At 42.0% G+C, this 24,565-nt stretch overlaps 2 protein-coding genes across 18 annotated transcripts in view; one reads left to right on the forward strand and one right to left on the reverse strand.

Annotated features, from left to right (window-relative positions):
• OFD1 (OFD1 centriole and centriolar satellite protein) overlaps nt 1-1,547 on the forward strand; it is a 38,438-nt gene extending 36,891 nt beyond the window's left edge. For all 12 annotated transcript variants that reach the window (XM_049834125.1, XM_049834126.1, XM_049834135.1 and 9 more), the window contains 2 exons: nt 425-745; nt 1,444-1,547. In XM_049834125.1, the coding sequence (XP_049690082.1) occupies nt 425-470 (46 nt within the window). In that variant the 3' untranslated portion in view covers nt 471-745; nt 1,444-1,547. The remainder of the gene's footprint in view (nt 1-424; nt 746-1,443) is intronic.
• The window catches only part of GPM6B (glycoprotein M6B), a 113,034-nt gene continuing 89,556 nt past the window's right edge, over nt 1,088-24,565 (reverse strand). For 4 of the 6 annotated variants that reach the window (XM_049834188.1, XM_049834183.1, XM_049834187.1 and 1 more), the window contains 6 exons: nt 15,490-15,676; nt 11,646-11,802; nt 8,291-8,462; nt 6,305-6,378; nt 5,933-5,998; nt 1,088-3,589 (listed from right to left, as the gene is read on the reverse strand). In XM_049834188.1, coding sequence (XP_049690145.1) covers nt 3,440-3,589; nt 5,933-5,998; nt 6,305-6,378; nt 8,291-8,462; nt 11,646-11,802; nt 15,490-15,676 — 806 coding nt within the window. In that variant the 3' untranslated portion in view covers nt 1,088-3,439. Of the gene's footprint in view, nt 3,590-4,246; nt 5,226-5,932; nt 5,999-6,304; nt 6,379-8,290; nt 8,463-11,645; nt 11,803-15,489; nt 15,677-24,565 lie in introns of those variants that run through there. The other 2 variants (XM_049834184.1, XM_049834189.1) reach the window with 1 other exon arrangement.

Consider the following 24,565-nt stretch of genomic DNA (forward strand, 5'->3'; position numbering starts at 1 on the left):
ATATAAGCAAAAAAAATGGAGCAGTTAGTTAGTTAAAAAAAAAAATAATATAAATTGCTCACTGTAACCATAGTAATGATTCAGTATTACTGGGGCCTCTAAAGTGCTGTTTTACCTACCCGACCCTACCCTCACACTCCTGAATTGGCATCTGTATAGTGCTCTTTTTCACTGGGTAAGCACTACAACAGTACTGGATAGATGATAGTAATGCTTTTTGATAGATTTGAGATGGCTTTCTGATCATGAAGGCCCAAATCCTCATCCTTAAAGGCTTGCTGATTTCCTTCAGTTCACTGAAACAGCAAGAGAATTGCAGTGTGGGCAGTCTCTTAACTTTCTTTTAAAAACAAGTATTTTTATTTAAGATAAGAAACTACTTTGGGCTCATACCACTTTCTTTTCCCTCCTATCCTTAATACAGCACTGCAGGCATTTCTCATGGAGACATGGATGAAAACTTCTGGTGAACAACAGTACTGAGTTTTACTAGTATTATTTTTTACCAAAAAAAATAATATATGTTTTTAAAGCAGCTTTCTGCCTGTAAAAAGTTGTAATAAATGTTAGGCCCCAAGCTTGCAGGCTATATAATTATAAATTAATAAAGCTGATTTTGAGTTGTCTCAGCACTTCAGTCATTGACTTCAAACAGCAAGCCCTGGTGTGGTGTTAATCCAGGAGGCCCTTGAGTGGGGTGAGAGAAAGGACAAAGCAGTGCAAAGAAATTAAGCCGTATGTTCAGGTAAGTTGGCTTTGGCACTGAATTCCTATAAACTTGGACAGCTTTTCAAGTGGTGCTCCCCACATCCCAAACCCTTCCCCTCCAACTGTTAGAACCTGTAGATTAAAGTAACCATGTGCAGGTAACAAAAAATTCAGTCATCATCACAGGTTTTCAAAGGTGTCCCGTGGAGAGCCTTGGCTTGCGCAGCTTCAGAGAGCTGCGTGTGACAGACCCAAGCTGACTTGCTCCTTTTACTGCTACGGCAGGGGAAGCAAACACTTTCAAAAACAGCCTCAGCTCATGTATCACCTTGTTGGCATTAACCAGCCCAGAACGGAGAGATTCAAATAAAAGTGCTATTTAACTCATCTTTATTTAAGCTTTGTATTTTGTAGGTAGGTTATAGGCAAGATCATTAAACTTTATTTACAGTATAAAATACAGTAATTTTTTAATCAATGAAGTAATTTTGGGTGGCAGCATATATTACAATTTGCACTGCATTGGAGGCTGCTCATCTTGACCTAACTACAAGAACATGAAGCCAAGTTTGACAGAATTTAGGGGCAAAACCCAAAGCTCTATCTTGAATTCATTGGATGTTGAATCACGATGTACCAAAAACGTGACAGATACAAACTTTCCTTTAGGAATTAAGCTAAAATGTGATTTGGTGGCTAGTCTAATTTTACACGCTGCTTAATTTGGTCTTGCAGCAACGCTGGATTTACAGCTTGGTGGCTGATGTCCAGAATGGGACGGATAGCACTTGTTGCATTATGCTGGCCTCGAACAACTACCAATGCTTCATGCTAGAAACGCTCGCTGACTTACCGTGCTGACACGTGCACCTACAGGGCCTCCCTGCCCCGTACAGGAGCAAGTGGATTGATACTACGGAACAAAAATGTGTGTAACTTCAGAGAGAGACATGAAGCAGAGAGATGCGCTAGTATGGAGTAGCTGAAGGTCTGTTTTCAAATAAGCGTACACAAGTGGTGTCTATTATCTACAAATATTTATTTTAACACTTGGATGTAACTACAGGAAGCCCTTGGCACTGATAGAAAATATTGATTCACTGTTAGGTTACAAAAATTTATACATAGCAAAATTTAATGCTCTTTACATAAAAATATTAGACTACTTAAACAAAACTTCAAAAACTCCCAGTAATAGCTACACTGAATTAGAAAAGAATTAGGCTTTAAGACACTGCCTCCATTATTACCCTTATGCAAACACTGGGCTAGAACATCACCTGCATTGCTGTAGAAATGTCTCCTTCATGCAACAGGTAAGAACATACACTAGGCTATTTTGTCATATTTGCTCTACATTGATCAACTTTGCCCCTTTTTTGAAACTGTCAAATTAGACTCCAATATTTAACAAAAAAAACTATATTTGAAATTAATACCCCCCAAAATGCCTTTTCTCTTAATACTGACTTGAAGAAATTTGTGCTTCCTTTGATTTATATTCAGCAAACAGTCAAAACTATCAAACCACACGTCAGCTTAACATGGGTATGACTTAAATATTTAATTTTTTTAAATGACTGATGCATTTTACTTTTTCCCCCCAACATTTATATATATATATATCATATAGAACAAACACCAAATATACCATCACTAATACTCAAGATATCACTGAATGCTTCTGAAAAAAACATTAATTAGAAGGCAGACTTCTATGGGAAATGACTTTTAAAATGGCACCAGTTTGTTGTGGGTTTTTTTTCTGAACACCACGTTTTCTTCATGTGCTAATTAATTTGTAAAAAGGAAAACACATAAGCACTGACTATAAATTTGCTAAGCACCAAGATAGAGAAAGGTGGACATCCTGTATTCTGTTTTATGGCTGTAATTTTTATTGTTTGTGTAAAACTCTGCAAACTTCCTCATCCGCTCATTTGGAATAGTCAGATCAGTGTCATTTTAATAAGGTAACACTTTTCACTTACTTAAAATGTAGGATAATGGTCTCCTGCCACTATATAAATGCTAAGACATTTATAGAAAATAAATATTAAGGCAAAGCTGACATTTATTTTCAAAGAAGGGGATCATTATCCAGATCCAGGGATCTACATTCCATTAAATAGTTAAAAAGATTAAAACTCGGGACATCTGCTCAGCACTCAGGTAAGCACAGGAGTGTGACTGCTTCATCATAAAAAAGTGTGGCACAAAAGCAGAGTGCTGTTCCTGTGGCCCGTGTAAATAGTGTTCAAAGACGGCCCCGTTGCAACTTCACACAGCTGCAACTGTGCTGTCACGTAAGCACGAGCTGTCAGAAATCCGGCCACAGTGTCATTTGGTATATAAACGGAGATAGTAAATCACGTGCAGAGATCTACTGCCTGCTGGTTTGGAGCACCTGCCACGGTTTTGTGCAGGACGTCATGCTGTAGAACATGTCAAATACTAAATACCAAAAGTCTCAAAGAGGAATAATTTGGTCACTTATTGTGAAGTGTTGCCTTTTAAAATGCCTGGAATAAACCCTCCATTCTCTCTATGAAAGGATGGAAGATTACCCTTGGGAAGATTTCCCTGTGAAAGCGTTCCAGGAGCTTGGAACGTGAAGCTTTTGCACTTCTCTCTAATTTTGTTTGGTAGACACACATCTGTACTGCAGAGCAGCTATTTGTTGATTTGTCAGAGCTACAGAATTCTTCTGCTGAATTACTGTGGCATACATTTATGTGTAAGAATTGAGTTGCTCTTTTGACCGAGACTGGATATCCTGAAGCTCCTGCTCTTCTTTTGCTTTGATATCTTGGTAGGCCTGCATTTTGCTTGCATCCTTTAAGTAGGCCCAGTTAGAAGACAGTATCATGAGGAAGTGGATCTGGAAGAGAAGGGTGAGCATGATGGCTAGTGAGCATGTCAAGAGGCAAAGCAAGCTGCTAGTTAGATTAATAGACGCTCTTTAAAAAAACGACCAAAAAAAAAAAGTTACTCTACGTTAATAAGCATTCTGTTATTAAAACAAGCACAGAGGCTATTTTCAAAGATCTCTAGAATTTGGCATGCTAATACTTCAGTCGGTTATTCACAATTTAGAGAAAGTTAGTATAACAGTAATAAAATGAGCTACAGAGTTGTACGGATCAATTAAAATGCAGAATGGGGGGAAGCAGGAAAAAAGTTTTGTACATGGCGATATACATAATTGTAAACTACGAGGTGCTCAGAAGAACCACTTTCTACGGTTGTGGTGTTTATGCATATCCAAGCCCAGGTCCTGGTAAGTCTTTTCCCCCAACAAGCAGATGAGAATTCCACCCCACCCCCCACCCCCAAAAAACCTGAAACTGTAAACAGTTTTATTTACGTGAACAAGGCTACATTAACATATTGAAAAATTAAACAGCAAAACGTGAGTCCAAAACTAAGCAAAAGCATGCAATTTCTGGGTTAAGAAGTATATTTGTATAACTACATTTTAAACTTCCATTGTCCAACCTCAGGTGAAGAGTTTTAAATCATATGTAGCAACTTGCTCATTTTTATTATTATGTGGATTTTTTTCTAGTTTGTGCATTCATATCTTCCCAACTTCTTTTCACCATACTTCTTGCAAAAAAAAAATCTACATCTGAAAACACTGATTCACTTCTCTTTGTTTTCAATCCCAACAGTGTAAAAAGGTCTCTAGGATCTATGCATGGTTTTGCTTCCCGTGCAGTCATACTTACAGTTTTGAGATCTGGCTACTGAGAAATCAGTTACTAAAGTGCAAGCCATACAAGAACAGAAACTGTTTATATGCTGTTTCTTACTAGTTCAGGGTCCAAAAGAATGAATGTGATTGTTTTACGCAGAGCTAATACAAGGATATATTTCCTTCCAGAGAGAGTGTGATTTGGCAATTGCGTAAAAATGAAGTAAAAGAAACTTTATCATCAGTGCACTGGAAATACAAGCCAAGTAATTCATAATACCTGGGCTTCTGATTTCTGCCAAAAGAGACTGGCACTACTTCACTATTCCTTTTCTTTTGTATCATATATATTTTGTACTCGGGGTGGGGGGTGGTTGTATTTGGTGTTCAGGATGAAGAATAAATTAGTAATTCTGACCCTGAACTGTTCCAGTATTTGTTTTAGAGGTGACTGTTAGAAAGCAAATGGAGACTTCAAATGGAAACACCCCATCTTCAGAAGGATCCTTTACAAATACCCCTACAGTAACTGAATCCTCTCGACATGAAAAAATAGCCAGATCTCATCCACATCATAGTTCATATACACGAAGTCATTTTATTAATCTGATAAGCTAAATGATGCTTACTGAAGCTATTTACAATTACTGTAACAAAATTCAGAAAGCTAGACTTTTAGCCTAGGGTGTCAGTGGTATTTCAAGCTACGCAATGCAGCTCTTTACTGGGCTTATACAATTTAGAATTTAGTGCAGCAATCTTCCCGACTCTTAAACTTCAAAACAGCATAGTTATATGTAGTAGCCATCATGTAGATCAGCTGGTGGAAGAGAACAAAATACAGGACAGTAAGATACAACAAGGTGACGGCTCAAGCCCATTTGGGCAACTGTCGATACTTTTACAACAGACGTTATTCTGAGCTTCTTCCAGGGTGAAGATGCAAGATAAATAACTTGCCATTTATCTGGAGAGGTAATCTACATACAGACTTAAGGCTATTTCGTCAACAAATAGGGACTGTTACACCTGGATTTGGCTGACATGAAGTTAGAAGCTGGCAGCTAGAGGAAGCGTTGAGACATATGAAACAAGTCATCTTGTTAACACCCCTTTTTCCAACTGCTACCTGTAATTGGCATTGCAGAGTTGGACTAGTCTAACGGCCTGGGTCCAGACAAAAAAAACCCAAGACGTTACAAGCCATTGATCAAATAAACTACAAAAATGAAAAGAAATAGCGGACATAAAAACAGAAACAGTGGGTAGAAGTAGGATTTTCAAAGGACATGCAAAGAATTCTTTTACTAAAGATAGAGGAGGTGGGTTAAGATGACTTCTTAAAGCAAAAGTTCGGGACCTGCTGACTTGTAATGACCAAACCATAGCAGCAAATAATGGTGATTACAGCTTACCCTCCTTAATGTCTATTATCACTATTTTTAAGATACACAAAATTTAATCTTAAAGCATCTTAAGCCTGAAAGGAACATGTTGCACAATAAAACAACAAAAAATGCTACCCACCAATGCTATGACAGTGGCACCAGCTCCAGCACAAGCCACAATGAACAGGTGGTAAGACATGTAGAACTAAAGAAAAAACAAGTTAAAAACATTGAGGCAATTGAGGATAGCATAAAATGCATTTCAACTGTTCTAGAGAATAAGGATAGTAAACCCAACTTTGTAGCAAGGTATTCAAAGCTTCAGAACATAAAGATGTTCTGAAGTAACTTCCATTTTCTGGGTGACCTAACACAATTTCAGTGTTGGGTTTAAATCAATCTCTTTATGCTACTAGTATTGATTTTCTTTAAAAACTTTCATCAAGTTATTTATTACATGGTGCCCAAGTGACTTGTAGGCAAAAGCTGCACACAGGTTACGTGTCTGTACCTCATTCGTGTTGCAGATGTTCTCTAGAATGGGACCACAGGCTTTGCCAGGTACAGCATTCCAAGGGATAATACCTGAAATACCACAGCAAAAGAAACCACTAATTTTAGCAATCAACACATGCTTTCTGTTCCTCTCATCTTTTCTGCCCACTTGCCAGTTGCGTTCCCGTTCTGGCATCCACGCGTTGACCAGTACAGCTTTGAGTTGGTGGGAAGAATTAAAACAACTCGCTCGAGTTGTGCTTTCTCCTTATACCGAGGCTTGCTGCCAAGGCATGTTCTCAGATGTGGTTTTCCCATATGGCAGCCAAATGGTTGGTTGGGTTTTTGCACTTCAGGTCCAGTCACATACTGCCTACTCCCCCACTCAGCACTGAAAGGGATAATCTGCATCTCGGAGGTACTTGGCACCTTTCAGGATAGCACTTACGAGATTAAGTTCTACTTGAACAAGTAACCACTGTAGAAGAGTGTGAATATGGAGCTAGAGGGAAGAATTACAGAAGGACTTCTTCTGTTCTAGTTCCAATAGGTACAAAAGCATTAAGTGAACACTGCTACAAGAAAACTTGGTCTGCCGTACCTCATGTACTCCCAATTACTTTTCTTACACGACTGAAAAATCTGAAAAGTCGACAGGACCTAGAAAGTTTAAAATAACCTAAACTTTCAGGCCTGTAACAGATATAAAGCTTAAGCAAAAGCCATTTGAAACGAGAAAACCAGTTTGTCTCCTCCATACTACTCACATTTCAAACTCAGCTGGTTGGATTTAGCAACTCTGTAAAGGGCAGCTCATTGAAATTATCTCGGGATGGTATGGTTTGCAAAAAGATTTCTTAGGATTTACTGTAAAGCCAGCTTCTTCTCTGCAACTGCAATACACACTTGAAGCCTTTTAGCTACTGCTTCCACCCAAAAATGTGAGGACAGTTCAGTGACGCAAATTGCCTGTTAAGGAGCTGCTCTCTCCCATCACTCATTGAAACCCAAATGATTTTACTGATCAGAGGAACGGCACAGCCCTACACTCACACAGCTGCAAAACCACCAGGAGAAGCAGAAAGGTGGAGGACCGCATCTTCTCCCTGCGCTCCTAAACTTTGCTGCTGAAGAAAATGTCTTCCCAGCCTCTTGCTGTCAGTTGCTACAATAGGATGCAAACATTTAACTGATTTGGGACTTTCTGCTTTTAAAATTAGTGTATCTTATCTTCTACTGGATTTATGGCCCAGATAAGGAAAGCAAAACCAAGCTTTCTTACTTTTTCAATTCTGAATTTGTTTTTTCAGCTTTGAATGACTTAGTCCAAAGAAAGAAACGTTACTAGAAAATGCTAGCTAAAATGAAGCCAGGAGTAATAGTCACAAAAGCTCTTCTGCACAAGGGAAGCTGAAAAGATAAACTTCAGGAAAATTAACCTGAAGGAACGAAAAGCCTGACCCTATTTTAAGGCATTGTCCCACTCCTCTGCTACCTGCACCCCCCTTGGATTTCTGTGTGTCATCAGAAAGCAGTATTAATTCATTAATAGTTAAGGCAGACTCTTTAATGCAGGTTTTTGGTCTTTTAACTGAAAGTAATTGTTAGAGCAAAGTTTGGGTGTCAACTTCATATTTAAATGTAAAAACAGCTTCTTGAAAGGAAACAATATATGCATATGGGTTCAAAAACCAGGATCTGGTTATCTATTTCTCACCCCTGTTTCTAAGCAGTTTATTTTGAGGCTGATCTATTTTTAAATCTAATATTATAGTACTGGGAACCACTACAAAATCATTTTAGATAAATGACTTGCCAGTTCAGTTAAATTGATTGCATCTGGAAGGAGATCAGTGTAATCTGAATTAATTAGAAAAGTAATAGCACATTCAGAGACACAAGATACTTTTGCATTTGGTTCATTTGATAAGGCTGAGACAAAACTACTGAAGACAGACCAAGGAGAAAGGATAAAGCATTTAATCAGGATTAAAATGAGTACCGTATTGCCTGATATCCACGCAGATCTGGTCCCCTGGAACTGTCACATTTGTCTGAAGAGATTTGATGACTTCGCAAGTTGACCATATGTTATAGAACATAAAGACAGGCACAGCAGAGAAGCCAAAGACCCCAAGCCAGGCCACTCCAAGCACATAGGTGAGGAAAACAAACTGGACAGAGAAAACACACGCACTTGAAGTTTATTCTTTGAGAAGAATACTTCAAAATAATCTTTAAGCATACTTTCAAGAAATCAAGTAATAAAACATTTGATTTCCAAGCACAAATAAAATCCGTATTCTCATTGCTTACAAATACTTTGGTAGTTTAAGTGCTACTGAGAAAATAATTCAGACATTTCCTTTTTCATCAGCCTGCTTGAGTAAACAGCTTGACCTCCTGAAAGAACAGTCCATTAATTTCTCAAGATTCTCACTAAGCAGGGATGCTGGTTGTAAGCTAAAAGCAATAAAATTCCAACAAAAATCAATTTAAGGACTTTTTTTAATTAACTGTAACATACTAGCATTTCTATGTGACTTGCAAATCAAAACAATAGCGTGAATCAATGTTCACAGAGCTCTCCCATGCTCCCTGATTTATTGAAATCAATTTTGTATGTAACATTTCAGAATACCTGTTTTTGAAAACATACCACAACCATTACAGCACATCAGAAAGATTCGATTAATCTAATACACATTGCCAAGAAGAAAATTAGTTACTTCACTTGAGAGAATCATGGATTTTCCGTTGAAATTTGCTGGTTTGAGTTTGCTCTTTTAAAAAAAAAAAAAAAAAAAGTGTTTTCTTTGATGAGATTATAAAGTATGGCACTCATTGCTTTGGAAATCTCCAGCTTCCCCCTCCCACTGGACCTCTTTCCCTTTTTTCTCTTCTAAGTTTTATGGTGAAACAGTAGCTCTGGCATCAGTCCTAGCTCCCTCCTGCTAGGGAAACCAGGATTTGGATCCTACTTGGAAAGCGGGGGAATGCTGTTACATCTTGAGTGTTCCCTTTCCACCGTTATTTAACTGTCAGTGGCCCGGAAAGGCTTTACTTCCAGTAAAGCACTGATGCCGTACTATCTCACTTGGAACTTGTGTGCCAGGGAAGAACAGCAAGGGTGGGAAAGGCTCTGGGAGGGCAGGTTGTCTCAGCCTGACCCAAAACTGATGGACTGAACTAACGCTGCAGCGGTGGAAGTTTGCACCCTCGTAGGTTTTTGTCCAGACGGGCTGAGCAGCACCGCAAACGTTACAGCAAAGGCTGAGCCATTGCTAAGGTTTTACAACCAACAAAGGTTGTACGTGTGGGGAGGTGGGAGTGCTTGCAGAACTAAGGCCCATGAAAAACCCAGCTAGCCTTTAATTTATACACGACTGAACTGAAAGACCCTATTTCATATTAGATAGTGCCATACACCAGACCTGTATGTTTTTTGCGAGAATTGAGAATTCTCTCTTTGGATTTTGGTAAGGACCAAGTGGACCAGTGTAAAGGATTTCTATAGATAGACTATACATAAAATGTGGGTTTGCATATGTGTATGTGGAAGCGTGCACGAGAGGAAGTACTCAAAGCCTTTAACTCCTAAAATAGCCAGGAAAAAACACACTCGCTCTCATTTAATGCGGTAACTGTGGGAAATGGCTATTCTGCATCACCACAGCCCACAGAAATAATTTAGGTAAAGTTGGGAGTCTGTCTTCTCTAATAACCTTATGCAAGATGGAAGGGACTGCCCTTCAGGACCTTGCTTGGTAATGTAATGGAGGAAGAAGTAGAGGAGCTCTTAATCAAAGAGGAAAAAAAGAATATTAAAAAAAAATAAAAATCACCGTATATCCAACAGCTTGTTGTCCAAAACCCAGCTGCATCCACCAGTCTACTAAGGTATATCAACTCACAAACCTTGTTCCAACCCTGACGTTTTAAGCAGCTCTACCACTACACAGCAGCATACAGGCCATTTACGCCAGGACTGTCACCAATGAATACTGATGCATCTTACCAGAGCTCCAAGCCATTACTCAGCTGCTAAATTCCCTCCTTCATTGTGTGGACAAATATGGGCAAACATGAAAACACATTTTTCTGTCTTATTTCCATGTGTCACACTGGTATTTGTATAAGCAACCGACAATCATGTGCCTGCAACTACTCAACTGCACAAGCAATTGTCTGCACTGAAGAAATGCACGTATGTGTATGTTTCTACTGTATTTTCGATCTTTGGAAAACACTGCTTTGGATCTAATTTTGCACCTCACTGAAGATCATACTTGCTAGAAAAGAGGAAGCGAATAGCTGCTTAACTGGAAAATGATCGGATGTCTTATTTTTATTAGCTCTTCAAAAATTCAGTAAGTATCCAACAACACAGTGGAAAATTGTTAATCCTCTTGAAAATAAACATGCATTTCTGGTATTTAACCAGCTGAAAGTACATATTTTTTGAGTACAGGATATAGATTGTATATTAAAATGCAACAATCACATCAAAAGCCTCTTCTCTTTTCACCCACACTTTCCCGTGGGCGATCTGTCATACTGCTTGGCTTCCTCCATAACTATGAGCTTTGAATTCAGATTTTCAGAAATAGCTTTGAAATCCTGTCTCAGAAACATAGTTGTTTCTGTTCTGGCAGAGTGCGCCCTAGGGGGCAACGTGGGTGAGAATCTGAAGTTTTATTTTTAGTTAAACTTTGTTTAAAATTTTTTCTAACACAGAAGTACACTGAAGGGAAGATGGCTTGTAACTTTAAGGCTTTAAGTGTTTCAGCTTTGCGAAAAAGACTCACTATTGTATCTGTATGCCTTTTGCCATCTGCAAACCCAAAGACAGCAATACTTGATTCAAGTGCAAAGATGTTGTGAAGCTTCATTCATTACTGTTTGTCTGAAGGTTCCAGGCATCCTTAAGCAGAATTGACTATGGAAGTCAGAGGCATTACAGTTTGTTATTTAAATAGCTCTGCAAAGCACAGCCATTTCACAGTCTGCCTTTAAGCATCACTAGTGTGCTCCATGTTTAAAAGCAAAAATTTCAATTTGTCACGCATTGTGTGTTTTAAAATTAGCAGTCTTAATCAACTGAGTTCAGACCAGTGGGTTCAGCTTTATAAGGGAGGCCACGGTAGCACCCCAACAGTCCATCGGCAGAATCTGGATTTGACCAAACGTCCTTGAAGATCAAAGACGGACCAGCAACAGGGATTGACTCTGACCACCCATAAGGAGTTGAACAAAGGCGGCAGCAAAATATTGTTCTTCAAAAACACAGGAGTCTAACCAAGCCCAACAGGTTTTAGCAAGCAAAGACTACTATTCCCGTTTCTGATGCTACTTACCATTCCACTGATGCAGCGGCCACAGGCTGTCGTTTTGAACTCTCCATGCAGCTCCTTCACAGCACTTGTTGTATAAAAACCTTCTGCCAAAAGGATTATTCCATATAAGAAGAAAAATGATGCAATGCCATAAATTACATACTGCATTAGCTGTATTCTAAAATGGAGAAGAAAAAAAAGATGTAATTAGATTTCAGCCCTATAAAAACAAAGCCAGTCCTCCCAAATCATAATAGGTATGAGGTAACTCCTTTTCTAGAAATACAGTTCAAGGCTCCTTAATGCATTTTAAGCAGGCAGGCTGCAGGAGAGCACCGGTACGACTATCCCGCTTCTACAGTTAAGCAATACTGATGTGCATTAGTCTTGCATCTGCCTGAGCATCCCCTGTTTGTGCTGCAGTTCTTATCTGGACTGGTATTAGTCACCAGCCTGAAGCCGCAATTTCATGTCTCCACTATGGAGATTTTTGGGGTTTTTTTCCTGTTATGGATCCTGACACCTAACTCAGGGAACGTCAGGAGCAACACAGGGCTTTGAAATGGCAAAGGCTGGAGCTAAACCACTGGCTGAACTACCAGGCTCTGTGGCGATTCCTTTGGCTTTGGGAAAGGAAGCAGCCCCTGAAATTCACCGTTTCCACCTGTAAAATCCAGTTAATGTACATTTGCAAAAGTTTGTAAATTCAGTGATACTTGTCTGATACAAAACCCAGGAAACGTGCAGTGACTTCTCCTGAGGAGGAACAGTTTGCTCTGCAGCCTGGGATGGTACTTCCAAGTGAGCAGGTAGTTTCAGTGCCTTAAGTCATGGCAGTGTTGAGCTCCCCAAAGTGTAATTCAATTTAAAAAAAAATAAAAGAAATATTTAGGAAATGCTTTCATTTGTGGTACCATGGAACCATCCAGAGGAAGATGATCTCAGGGCACATGTTATAAGCACTCCCCTCAGATATTATTTGAGAAAGTTCTCGATTCCTTAAAAATCTACCATCTGCAATGACACTTGCATGGTATTTTTACTCTGGCTAGTATAGGTAAATGGAAAGAATTATTTCTCAATACTATCAGTCAGATTCAGTATCTGAAGCCAATTGTTTCGGAAGACCAGAATGCCAGATCTTCCATACAATACTACTTCTGGTCTCCAAAAATCATACTTCGTTATTAGCACAACTTCTCCAGAAATTATGCCTTCTTAAAAATAGTTTGATTGTTGAGATGATATTTTGGATGAAGCTGTTCACAGAACAGAGAGGTTAATTTTATACATCCATAGTGCCAGTTTTCTAAGGATAAATATATTTTTCCTCAGATGTTTTTTTCAATTCTTACCAGTCTCCACTAAGTAGCGGCTAGCAGAGATCGCTAAGGAGAATCGGCACGTTCTAGCTTAATTTAAAGGAAATTCATGACTACCATCGATACAGTTAAATGTTATCCAGACAGTAGCATGTCCCTTGTATCAAAATAAAATATTGCTCATTTAAAATTTGATGTGGGAAGTGTTATGTTTGTTTTCCAAACTGATTAAAAATAACAGGATCAATCTGTTGCACCTGTGCTGTAAAGCACAAAAAAATTAAGTCAGGATTTGAGAGAGTATAGAAGAATTCATTTCATCATCATTAATAGCCTAGGAGAGACTCAATGCATGTTACCAGACATCAGTAATACGAAACCCGGTTAAAAAAAAAATCTGTTCCAAAGGGTGCCTTACTAGCATATTTTTCATTTAATGTCTCTGTGGCCTTAAATTATTTTGCCCCTTTCTAGCACCTCTTCTCCCTTGCGTTTCTTGTTTGGCCTCCACAGAGTCCGAGACCTCAGCTGCTTTGGTAGGAATTATGTGTTTCCCCAGCTGCTGATGCTGACTTGACAAGAAACATTGTCAACAATTCTGCAAAATTTAAAACTTGCTGCTTGTTACAGCTGCTTTGGCAATTTCTTCTGTTTTCCTCAAACGAAGACTGACAGAAGAACAGGGTGTTTTTGTTACTCAGCTGCTGAAGAATAGCCGCTCGCAGTTTCTCCCTAAATTCTGCGGCTAACTGCAGGGTCCTCGTGGCTCGTGCGCTGGAGCTGGGGACGCTGTGCCGAGCCGCAGCCGGGATGTGATGGTGGGCAGCCCTGGGGTGGGGGACCCTGGTGGGGGGCAGTCCCACAGCCATGTGGCATGTCTGGGCACAGAGGATCCCAAAACGGGGCAGAAGCCCTGAAACGGGGCTGCAGGACCAACATCCACGATCCCTGGGGATGGGAAGGGGTCAGCTGCACACATGAACTGGCAGGTCTATGTCTGCAAGCCAGTAAAGGGAGGTGGTGCGGAAAGAAAAGAAAAAACGGGAGGGTTTTGGCTGCCCTTCTTTGCGCCGCCCCCGGGATGGAGACGTCTCCAGGGGCCGGCCCTGCACCGCGACGAGCAACGGGCAAGAGTCCGAACGCAGACCCAGTCGGCATCCTGACGGCGGTGTGCCGTCATCGTGAATCACAGCTCGCGCAGAATTCCTCGCTGTTGCCGGACACGAGCCTTTTCAAAGCCTGGCAGTTCAGCTGGAGGGGCTGCGTGACGCCCAGCGCGCTCAGACCAGCAGGACAGAGCTTGGGACCCACGCGTCCCTCAGCGTCAAGGGGAACGTGAGGCTCACGCCGGTGCGGCCGGGTGCCGAGCCCGGGACCTGATGCAGGCCTCCAGGCCTTCCTCTGTTTTCGTGGAGAAGCCTCCAGAACACAAAAGCCCCAAATATTTCACCAGTGGTTATTTCCAAAGGCTACGGTTGCAGGGACAAACATTTAAGCTCTTTCCAGTCTTTTCTCTCTCTTTTTCCCTGTTTGTACTATACCGGTCTACCTTCTTCTGAGGGGGGGGATGGAAAGAACAACACTTCCCTGTTATTCCTGTCATCCTTCAAACTTTGTGTCACCAACAAACACTAAATTTACCCTCTTTCAGATTAAAACAGTTGCCCCTTGTCCTGTCACTACAGGCCCCGGTAAAAAGTCTCTCTCGACCTTTCTTTTAAGCCCCCTTTAGGTACTGGAAGGCTGCAGTAAGGTCTCCCCAGACCCTTTTCTCCAGGCTCAACAACCCCAACTCTCTCAGCCTTTCTTTACAGGGTAGGTGTTCCAGCCCTCTGACCATTTTTGTGTCCCTCCTCTGTACCCCCCTAACAGGTCCATGTCTCTCCTGTGCTGAGGACCCCAGAGCTGGACGCAGAACTGCAGGTGGGGTCTCACCACAGCAGAGTAAATGGGCAGAATCCCCTCCCTCGACCTGCTGGCCACGTTTCTTGTGATGCAGCCCAGGATACAGTTGGCTTTCTGGGCTGTGAGCGCACATTACCAGCTCAATGTCCAGTTTTTCACCCATCAGTACACCCAAGTCCTTCTCGGCAGGGCTGCTCTCAATCCCTTCATCCCCCAGCCTGTATCGATACTGGGGATTGCCCCGACCCAGGCGCAGGACCTTGCCCTTGGCCTTGTTGAACCTCATGAGGTTTGCAGGGGCCCACTCCTCAAAGCTGTAAGGTCCCTCTGGGTCACGTCCCTTCCCTCAAGTGAACTGACTGCATCACTCAGCTTGGTGTCATCTGCGAACCTGCTGAGGGTTCATTCGGTCCTGCTGTCTACGGCACTGATGAAGATATTAAATAGTATCACAACATAAACAGGTTAAGCAGGATACACACTCTGGTTCTCTGTGCGTGAACACCAAAAAAACACTGAGTGCTGTTGGACAAACAAGCAACCTAATACTCAAGGATGGAGACTGAGGTTTTAATCCACCTCTACTCATTTAGCGTGAGGGCGTTACGAGGATTAATGGAAATCGGAGGCATACTTACACTTCACTCAGCAAAGCATGGTCACTGGCAGTCGTGGAGAAGTGCTGCTCGAGGATAGTCACGGTTCCCGTGAGCGCCACGTGGCCACAGCCACAAAACAATGCTACCCCCGAGAAGCAGAGAATGGTTGCCACGAGCGAAGCATATGGCACTCCTCCTAGGCACTTAATGCAACATTCAAAGCAACCTAAGCAGAAGAGAGAAAGCAAAAGAAACGTTATGCGCAAAAAGCAAATTATGAGGAAAAGAATATCTGTCCTCCACTTGGTAAAAGCCACAGGGACTAAAATGCCCAGGCATTGACATGCTAAGCAAAAATCTATAAGTAGTGCAAGACAGCATCACCCTCTAAAGCAGTGACCTACAGATCTGTTGGTATGGACTCAAAGCCCAGAAAGTGGGCTGAGTGCTCCTATCTTTACAGGATCAAGAGGAGATCAATGAGACAGCCTATGAAATGGAAAAAGAAAAAAAAAAAAATCACTTGTCTGAAGTGATTCATTGTGATTCAGCTGCTCATACAGAGCTAACCACGTTTCAGCGTTACTAACGGCAGGAGCACCAGCTACGCTGGCACCATTCAGAAAGCCAGAGAAGCAAATACTCAATACAATGAAGCCTTTTGGAAAAGTAAGAGATACTTTACACTTTCATTGGAAGAAGGACACATTCAGGTCCACAAAAGTTAACTACCCTATGCTCTCCCATGGCTCCCCGAGTATCTTTTTGTATAAATCTGTATGAGGTTATAGGGATACAGATATTTTAACAACAGAAAACCTGAATGGGGGCCAAAGAGTAGCAATTTTGATCAAGAGCAGTGAGATGAAGCTGTACTACACAGACAATACATTTCCAGTTTTATAGGATACACTGGATTTACAGTGATCCCTGAATACAGTCTGCAGTAGCATAATCAGTTTTAATGAAATGTATTGTTTAAGCAGTCTGAGTTAACAAAACACCCCCCCCCCCAACTGCTGTTCTACAAACACTGTAATAAAGAGGTTGCAGCCAAATTGCCAGGTTCCTCCCAGCCGCGTGGCCTGAAAACCCATCTGCTTGCAGAGCTGGGAAATGTAAATCGGCAACAAACACAGCTTTTAACTGCGCTATAATGGTAATGGCAATCCATACCAATTCATTACTTCAGGGTGATGGCATTAAGCTGTCTCCATTAACGTGCATTTCATACAACTGCGCAAAACACAAGCCATTAAGACAACGCTTAATGGAGCGACCAGCGCTGGATGTCGCAGGAACAGCCCGCTGCTTCTACAGGAAGGTGCTAAATGGACAAAGCGTTTGAAGGCAGGGAGACAGCTGGCAAGTACGTACATCACATCACATCTTCGCAGCCCCAAAATTCCTCACAAAGATCAGCAAGTCTCCATCCGCCACACAAGGCAAGTTTATTTTTATCCCCCTCCCTTTCCCGCTAATGAATGAGTTGCAGAGCAGGCACTTCCATGAAGCACTGGGGAATAATACGCATCTGATAACTGAAACCCTTCCCATTTCATAAGTGGGAAACTCTTGTTTTAGAGAGTCACTAGCAAGCGTCCTAGTCAGGCTTAAGCAGCTATCACCACTGAAATGACTTATGAAACGCCACTTTGCTAACTGCAGACAAGATTTAATTGTACAGAAACAAGCCTGGGAAGCTTTTACAGTCAAGCCCACAGCTGGAGTCTCCTCAGTAGGAACTACCTTCACGACAAGAGCACTGCCGAAGGAACAAACACTGCAGCTTAGCAGTGACAGGTCAAACAAAATCCAAATTCACGCTATCAGAGGAAATCATCTCTGGTTTTCGTCTTAACACAGAGGTCAGGAGTCAAGTTCAGACACCAGACCTTGCAGCAGAGCGATCCTCTGCTTCAGGGAATCGGCAGCTCAGAAGCCACACACCAGGCGCAATGGCAGTCGTACACGTGAGGCTGGCTCGCCTCCGCAGCATCTGCTCCCGGGTCAGGCCCAAACCTCCGAGAGTTAACGCAAGAAACGCTTGCACCTGGTGCAGGATTTGCCGTGAAGGATTATCCAAGAGTAACCACGCTCTGATCCAGCAGGCAACGCTCAACACACATGTGGTCACAGCCACATAAAACAAACAGCCTTTCGGGCTGCACTCCTGAAGGGGAAGGTGACTCAACGCTAGATCATTGCTTGGTGCGGAGCAGGCTGGTCACCTAATCGCGCTGATCCACAGATTGCTTCGCAGAAGGATCCCATCAAAGACAGGAAATAAAAACAGCTGGAAGCAAAGCCAATGGACTGATAAGGTCCAACAGAAAAGCTGCTGGTTTCAGAAAATGGGAGCAGCCTGCTTGACAAAACTAACAATTGGCGCATACCCGGGACTGATGATTAACACCCCCGAACCAGGCACTTGTCCTCCCAGTACCCCGCGCTGCCCAGCCGGCTTTCCAGGCCACTGGCAGAACATTCGCCCTGGCGTTTGTCAGATCTCTTACCCGAACACATGACAATATCTGCCACTAATCCACAGACACTAGAACACAAGCCAACCCCCTCTCGCCTCCCGGCGACTGGCAGCTGCACATAGCATCTTTGTGGAGATACTCTTTACGTCTTCCTCTACAGCCCAAGTAAAAAGCCATCACGATATTTGGGTGGCCTTCATTTTATCAGTGCAGACCACGGCCAAGGTACGCCCTAAGAGGTGTCTAAAGTAACCGCGCTATTTTGAACGAGACAGAGAAAACTGCCCGAACGTGGAACTGCAGAAACTACTCACCTTCATGGCAAGACTAAAGCAGGCAGCAGAGAGACTTCAACGCGCAGGGAAATAACGCGCTGCCAACCTGCAAGTGCAGGAAGCATCCCACACCAGCACGTTTCCGAGAGACAGCACCCATCCATACATACTCATTCTGCACCCAAATTGACAGCAGAGCTGCACAGCCTCCTGCCGGAGGGTAAATAACTGCGGGACACAACCTCATCACAGTGCTGGGGCTGCCAGACCCCCCCCCCCCAGATCCCACTGCGAACACTCCTTATGAGCAGCTTAAATCCATGCCCAGCCTGAGTAATATAGCCGGTTTTATAATTTTGTTTTAAAGCAAGCCTAAAACAGTACTGCCAAGAGCAGCTTTCAAAACCAGCTAAAATTTGAAGCTCATCAAACACTAAGATACGCTTACCAATCTTCCCAAACTGAAACAAATCAGAGGATTTCTGAAAAAAAATGAAAGCTTTCCAGGAAACCTGCTTTATGGTCTCTCTCTGTAACCCCAAGTCAGCAAGTATCTTCATACAGTACTACTGAAAACCCATGATGATGTTTGCCTAGTTCACGTTCACAAAATAACTTGCTAACGCAGTGATGACAACTGCAGGCTGAAGGCCTGCGAACTCAGGCTGACACAAATAAGTAGTATTAAAATAAGTTTAGTTCCAATTTTCTGCTAGTTTTACTGTCCATATGGCCAACACGCTGAACTTCTCAGCTGTATATCCCACTTCCAACACAACAGTGTAAAATGATTTAAATATGAAACTGTACAGCACAAACACACATCACTGCATCTCCCCTTTCAATGGCCATTTTGTGCAAGGCATCACTAGAACCTTTTGTGCAACTCAGCAGAATAAAAACATTTTTTGTCCTCAGGCTGGCGAGCAGCAGTTGCCATGGAGGCAGGTTAATAACAGCCCAATGATTTGCCCAGAGCTGCCTCTGATCTTGGCTACAGATTTAACACACTCTCAGAAGGAGGCCAGCTAAAACAAGGACTGAGATTATTCTCTAGGGAATGAATGCTATTAAAAACACACACACACACAAATATTCTTGCTAAAGGACAAAAATAAAGAGAAGAGAAAAAACAGGAACCGGCTATTCTTTTAATCTCCTGGAAACTATCAGTCACAGGAAATTGGTAAAGGATGAACCTACATATGTACACAAATCGGCAATTGGTTGCTTGATGTATGAAGAACAATTATACAATTTACCCAGCAGTGTACAAGCTACTGAATATATGCAGGAGCTTAGCCATTCAATTTCCCATGTCAAACGGCAATTGTGTGGCTAAATCTTCTTTGGGACTTTAAGTATGGCTTTAAGATTTAAACTTAGAAAAGCAAGGTAATGCAGAATTAATGGAAAGCAGTCTTTAACAACAACAACAACAAAAAAAAAAAAAAAAAAAAGGCAATTCTCAGACTCTAACTCATCCTCCTAAGGTCAAGATGGAGTGGAATGACAAAATCTGTGCTTTGGAAATGACAAAAGACAATGCAATGGGATCAGGTAGCTGTCCTGAATGCTCCTAGGACTTGCTCTAAGAAGTTTACACATCAGGCCTTGAAGCCCAGACTTGAAAAGCTGACACAAACACATCCCTCAAAACGAAGCACTGAAAACATGATGTAAGGAAAGAGTGTCCACACCTCCTGGACGGAAAACCAGCCTGTCCTCTAATGTCCCAAACTCCTCCCAGGTTGAATTTGTGCCTCCATGTATCTCAGGTACGAACCATTGATCTCATAGTCAAGGTCAGTATGAAACAAGAAACAAAGGAACAAAGAAAACCTGAAAGGAGGTTTGAAAAGCTCTCCATTTCAGGGAGATAAACCTCCAGGCTCCCACGGCTGTTTTCTGAGTTAGTTCCCACTCTCTTTTCCTTAGAAGTTTTGTTTCTTCCCCTCTCATAAATCTCTCTTGCTGTTCTGAAAGATGAAGCAACGGGCACCATTTTTTTCTCATCACTTACTTCCTGTAATTGTATAATGCATTTTTAGAAATCCTGGCATGTTGGACACCTGTCTAGTTAATATGTGGTAGAAATTACACTGCATGTTCAACCACAGAACCACTATCTCCATTGGCTTCAGCACCACAGCTCAGGGAGCATGTGTGGAGGAATTGTTTTAACAAAAAGAAGGTCGCAAGAGACACAAGGAAAGAAAAAGCATTAGGTAACATCTTAAATGCAGCCATCGTATGTAAATCAGGCTCATTATTACACATACATGGGAGCCTGGTGTTGGCAGCATCACTCCCAATTCACAAATAAATGTAGGAGGAGAACTCAATACTTTACATTCAGCCTGCTTCCCCAGTACTGAAGATTACCCAATACCAAGTGTGCGTAATACCATCGGAGTCCTAAACCACCATGGATCTTTGTCAGAAAAAGAACTTTATGTCAATGGAAGCAAATGCCAATTTTACTTTCTGCCACCTACTGTATTTTTAAAAATCTCCATTCTGAATAGCTTATGCATGCTAGGGTGTACGTTTTCATACGTTACAGCATAACTGACAGCTAGGGGGAAGCAGTGAGGAATGCAGGAATACATTAATACCTCAGAAACAATAACGGAATTTACCTCCTTCTTCCTTCTGTGAGAATAAGACAGTGAGAATAAGTCTTATTCCTACAGTAAGATAACTTTACTTCTCACATCCATCACCCACACCAGCAGCCTAGGGTCAGTAGCAACAGTACAATAAGATAAAATATTTAATCTTACAAGGGTAAGTTTGAAGCATGTGACAAATTTCTCTCCATACTTTAATAGAAGCACTAAAATAAAAAGGCTGCATGTTAAATCACTTGGAAGTCTTTGTTGAAGCTCTATCCTTACCTATTCCTGTTCATCTTAAATTTTGCTAATTTACAAAACATGACACAAAGCTAAAACCTCTGTCATGAATTACAATAAATGCTCACTCAACACACTTCTGGATTAAGTGCATTAAACAGACTAAGTGATGAGCTCAAATAGAGAAAATCCTTTCTTTTCCTCCCACAAACCTCTTAAAGCTCTTCCACAGAAAACTTCCTTTCAGGTTCAACCTTCCTTAAGTTTGCCTTTTTGTTCTCTCCAAATCAGTAGTTGTGAAATTAACTTATACTGAAAACGAACTTGTCGTGAGAGCAAGAAAACTTCATGTGAGGGTACTTTAGTCTAGCCAGATCAGTAACCTCCTCCTCTGCATTCACATCCCCCTCTCCCAGAGTTGTAAATCGATAAATAAGCCTCCTTAGCCAGCATAGCATCTGTGAAGGAGAAGACGTGACCTTTGGAGACCACAGCCACCAGTGCTGCCAAAAAGGATGAGACCTGAAATCCAGCAAGATCACCGCGCTCATCCTTCACAGTGACTAGCATGAGATGCTTCAAGTGAAATGCAGTGAGATCTGGGGTACTCTGATTCACTCAGTAAATCTCACCCAATCTCTACTATTTAAGAGCTACTCAAAGAACAAGTAGCTCCATTCTGGAGCTCTGAAGCTAATAATTAGCTAACCAGCTAATAATGCTGGTTATCAGCATTCATTACAACTTCTCCAGATACTCTTGATACATATACGAGATACTTGGTTTCAGCACTGCCGTACAGCCCGTTCCCCACTTCTGAGAAGGTATTTATTGTCCATCATCAGTTTTAAGCCTGCCATCCTTAAACTTCATTAGGTGCTTCCATATTCTTGTGTAGCACAGAACTACAAGTCCTTGCTCATGCTTCCTGTGCTGGAACAGGCGCAGAGAGACCAGGAGAACTGGTGTGCACCAAGAACAAGCATCTCACAGCCTGGGAGCAACACAAGCAGACCCCTTTTTAAATCCACAAAGCACCAAGCATCTCTGTGGTACTGTATGAGTAACGATAATAAGCCGCTCCTAATACTCCAGCAAAAACCCAGTAAGCATAAGTTTAAAATCAAGCACATTTTCTTCTAACACGATTAACAAAACAAAACAAAAAAAACCCCTTGCAGAGGTTACCAACGTTCATCAACAGAAACAGTGAATTTTTTCCTTTCACTGAAGAAAACATGACGTTCAAATTGGAGAAAAGGCTAATTTACCAAGGCAAGATTTCTCTTTTCCGGATGCTGTTAAGTGACACTGAGAAGACTCTAAGAACAGACAGCAGTAAACACAACCCCCTTTTTTCTTCAAATCTCAGGCCCAAACTGGCACTTCTTGTAGAAAAAAAAATTAGCATTCCCACTGCAGGAATCAAACCCGTTTCACGCGAGGACAGATGATCCAAACGGTCTTTTACAGGCCTTACCTAACTTACCTTCTTCAAATTTACTGCAATACACACACTACCCATCTATATCATTCCCAGCCTCTACAAGGCTCATTAAGCTCACGGGTGTTCTGAAGAGGTCGTTTTCAGACAGTGCAATCTATGAAATATGAATCACTACATCCATGCTTATTGCAAGCGCCCATCTCGGGGCTGCTGTGTGAGAGCAAGAGTCAGACCTGCAAGGGAAGAACGCCGCTGCCCCAGCAGACAGTGGGATGGCAGAATTGCTCTTGTCCAGCTTTTATTGCTTTTGGACAATGGTCAGGGAAAAGTTTGTTTATTTTAATTCATGTCTTCTCTGTTTTACTTTTGGCCCACGAAACAGAGGAAACAGCAGCAGAAGAAAAATACCTAATTTATACTATGGAAAAGACCTTACTTTGAACAGGTTTATACGGGAAACCTTCATTATGCATATTTTTTAACTGTAAGCTGCTTCTACAGAAAAAAAATAAGTAGGTGATTTAAAAAGAGACTTCTTGCATAAGGAATAGCTAAGCAGTATTGATATAAGCTTTGGCATTATTCCTCCTGGAGACTTGTTCTAGTGTTTTACTGTCCAAAATAACCCTTGGGACTTTTGCACAGCCTGAGCATGTGGAAGGGCTCATTGACACGCAGAGCTCAAAAGTGCAAACACGCTGCACCAGCAAGGGCAGCCTCTGGTCCGAACCGCAGCTTTAACTCTCAGCTGACATATCAACAACTCACTGCTCAACGTGCCTGAAGACATTCCTCCTTTCTGCCCTCACCCTGACCTTCCTCCCCCTTGCTTCACCTATTTTAGCCTTCTTGGAGAAACACTCAGTAGCGTCAGCGTGAAAGAGTTGCTGCTCCAGTAGGTGCCAGCTCAGGTGATTATTGTGGACAAACTCAAGCCAAAGAAGTAAAGCAGAAGAACTGATGGGCAGGCTGCCAAAGATATTAAAATACCTGAAGGTCCAGACAGGCTCCCTGGGGGAGGTCCAAAAGCACCTAAGCACTTCGGTCCTGTGGGCTACTTCAGCAGGTCTGTGAAACCTTCTGTAAGGACACCTGGGCTTCCTAGATTCAACCATCCTCCAGATCCACCTGTATTTGGCTGATACCATTTTTAAAGCTGATGTTACTTTAATCAAGGGCAAGTATCTTACCTGGAAGACTGGAGTTGAGACTCTTAGCTCCACCTTTCTGGCAGCTGTAACTCACCTCACTCCCCATCAGCCTTCAGCACTCATCGGGAGAGCAAGACTTTTGCCACACTGGATTTCAGCCACCGCTACCATTGCTTCCCCAGTTGACTCCTCCCTAGCTACAAAGAAGCAAACAGAAACACAACCTCTCTCCCTAGACCTGAGGACCAAAAACACTGAGCGTGGGGATTTCAGCCTGGCAGATCTAAGATTCAGAAGGTAAATTCTCCATTGCAAAGATAACTGAAGCTGCCAAGATCTTCCCAGTCGTTTACCCAACTATAAAACTAGAGGAGCGGTAAGAAATGTGAACTGCAACTGCACAAGTCCTTTGCCCTGCAGCAGCTTTCATGCAGGTTATTTCCCCGGTTGACTCCCCACCACACCATTTTCAAAACTTAAGCTTGCTTCACTAAGGGAGCAGGCTGTTTCAGTGAGATACTCTGCATTCGCAGGCCCTCATGCACTCACAAAACAGGTTAAACACCTCCCAGCATCTGGGGGAAGCACGTTAACAAAAAAAAAAAAAAAAAGAAAAAAAAAAAAAAGATTCCCATAAAGCAAACAACGCCCACCCAGCCTGGAAGAGTGCCTACAGCTAAGCTCATGTTAAACAACCATTGCTAAGTTTCTCTTACTAAAGAAAAAAGATGGTACTTTTGCTTCCTGGGAAAAAATTGTTTTAGGCGTTTTGAAAGGCTCATTAATCTTGCAGGTGTTCTGGGGATGTCTTGGCTCCAGCACCACAGCGAATATCCCACGCTGACTCTTCCCTTGTTGCTCAAGTGCCAGATTAAAGCGTAAAATGGGGAACGGATAT

The sequence above is a fragment of the Accipiter gentilis genome, chromosome 31 (genome assembly GCF_929443795.1).
Source record: "Accipiter gentilis chromosome 31, bAccGen1.1, whole genome shotgun sequence".
Taxonomy (NCBI): domain Eukaryota; kingdom Metazoa; phylum Chordata; class Aves; order Accipitriformes; family Accipitridae; genus Astur; species Astur gentilis.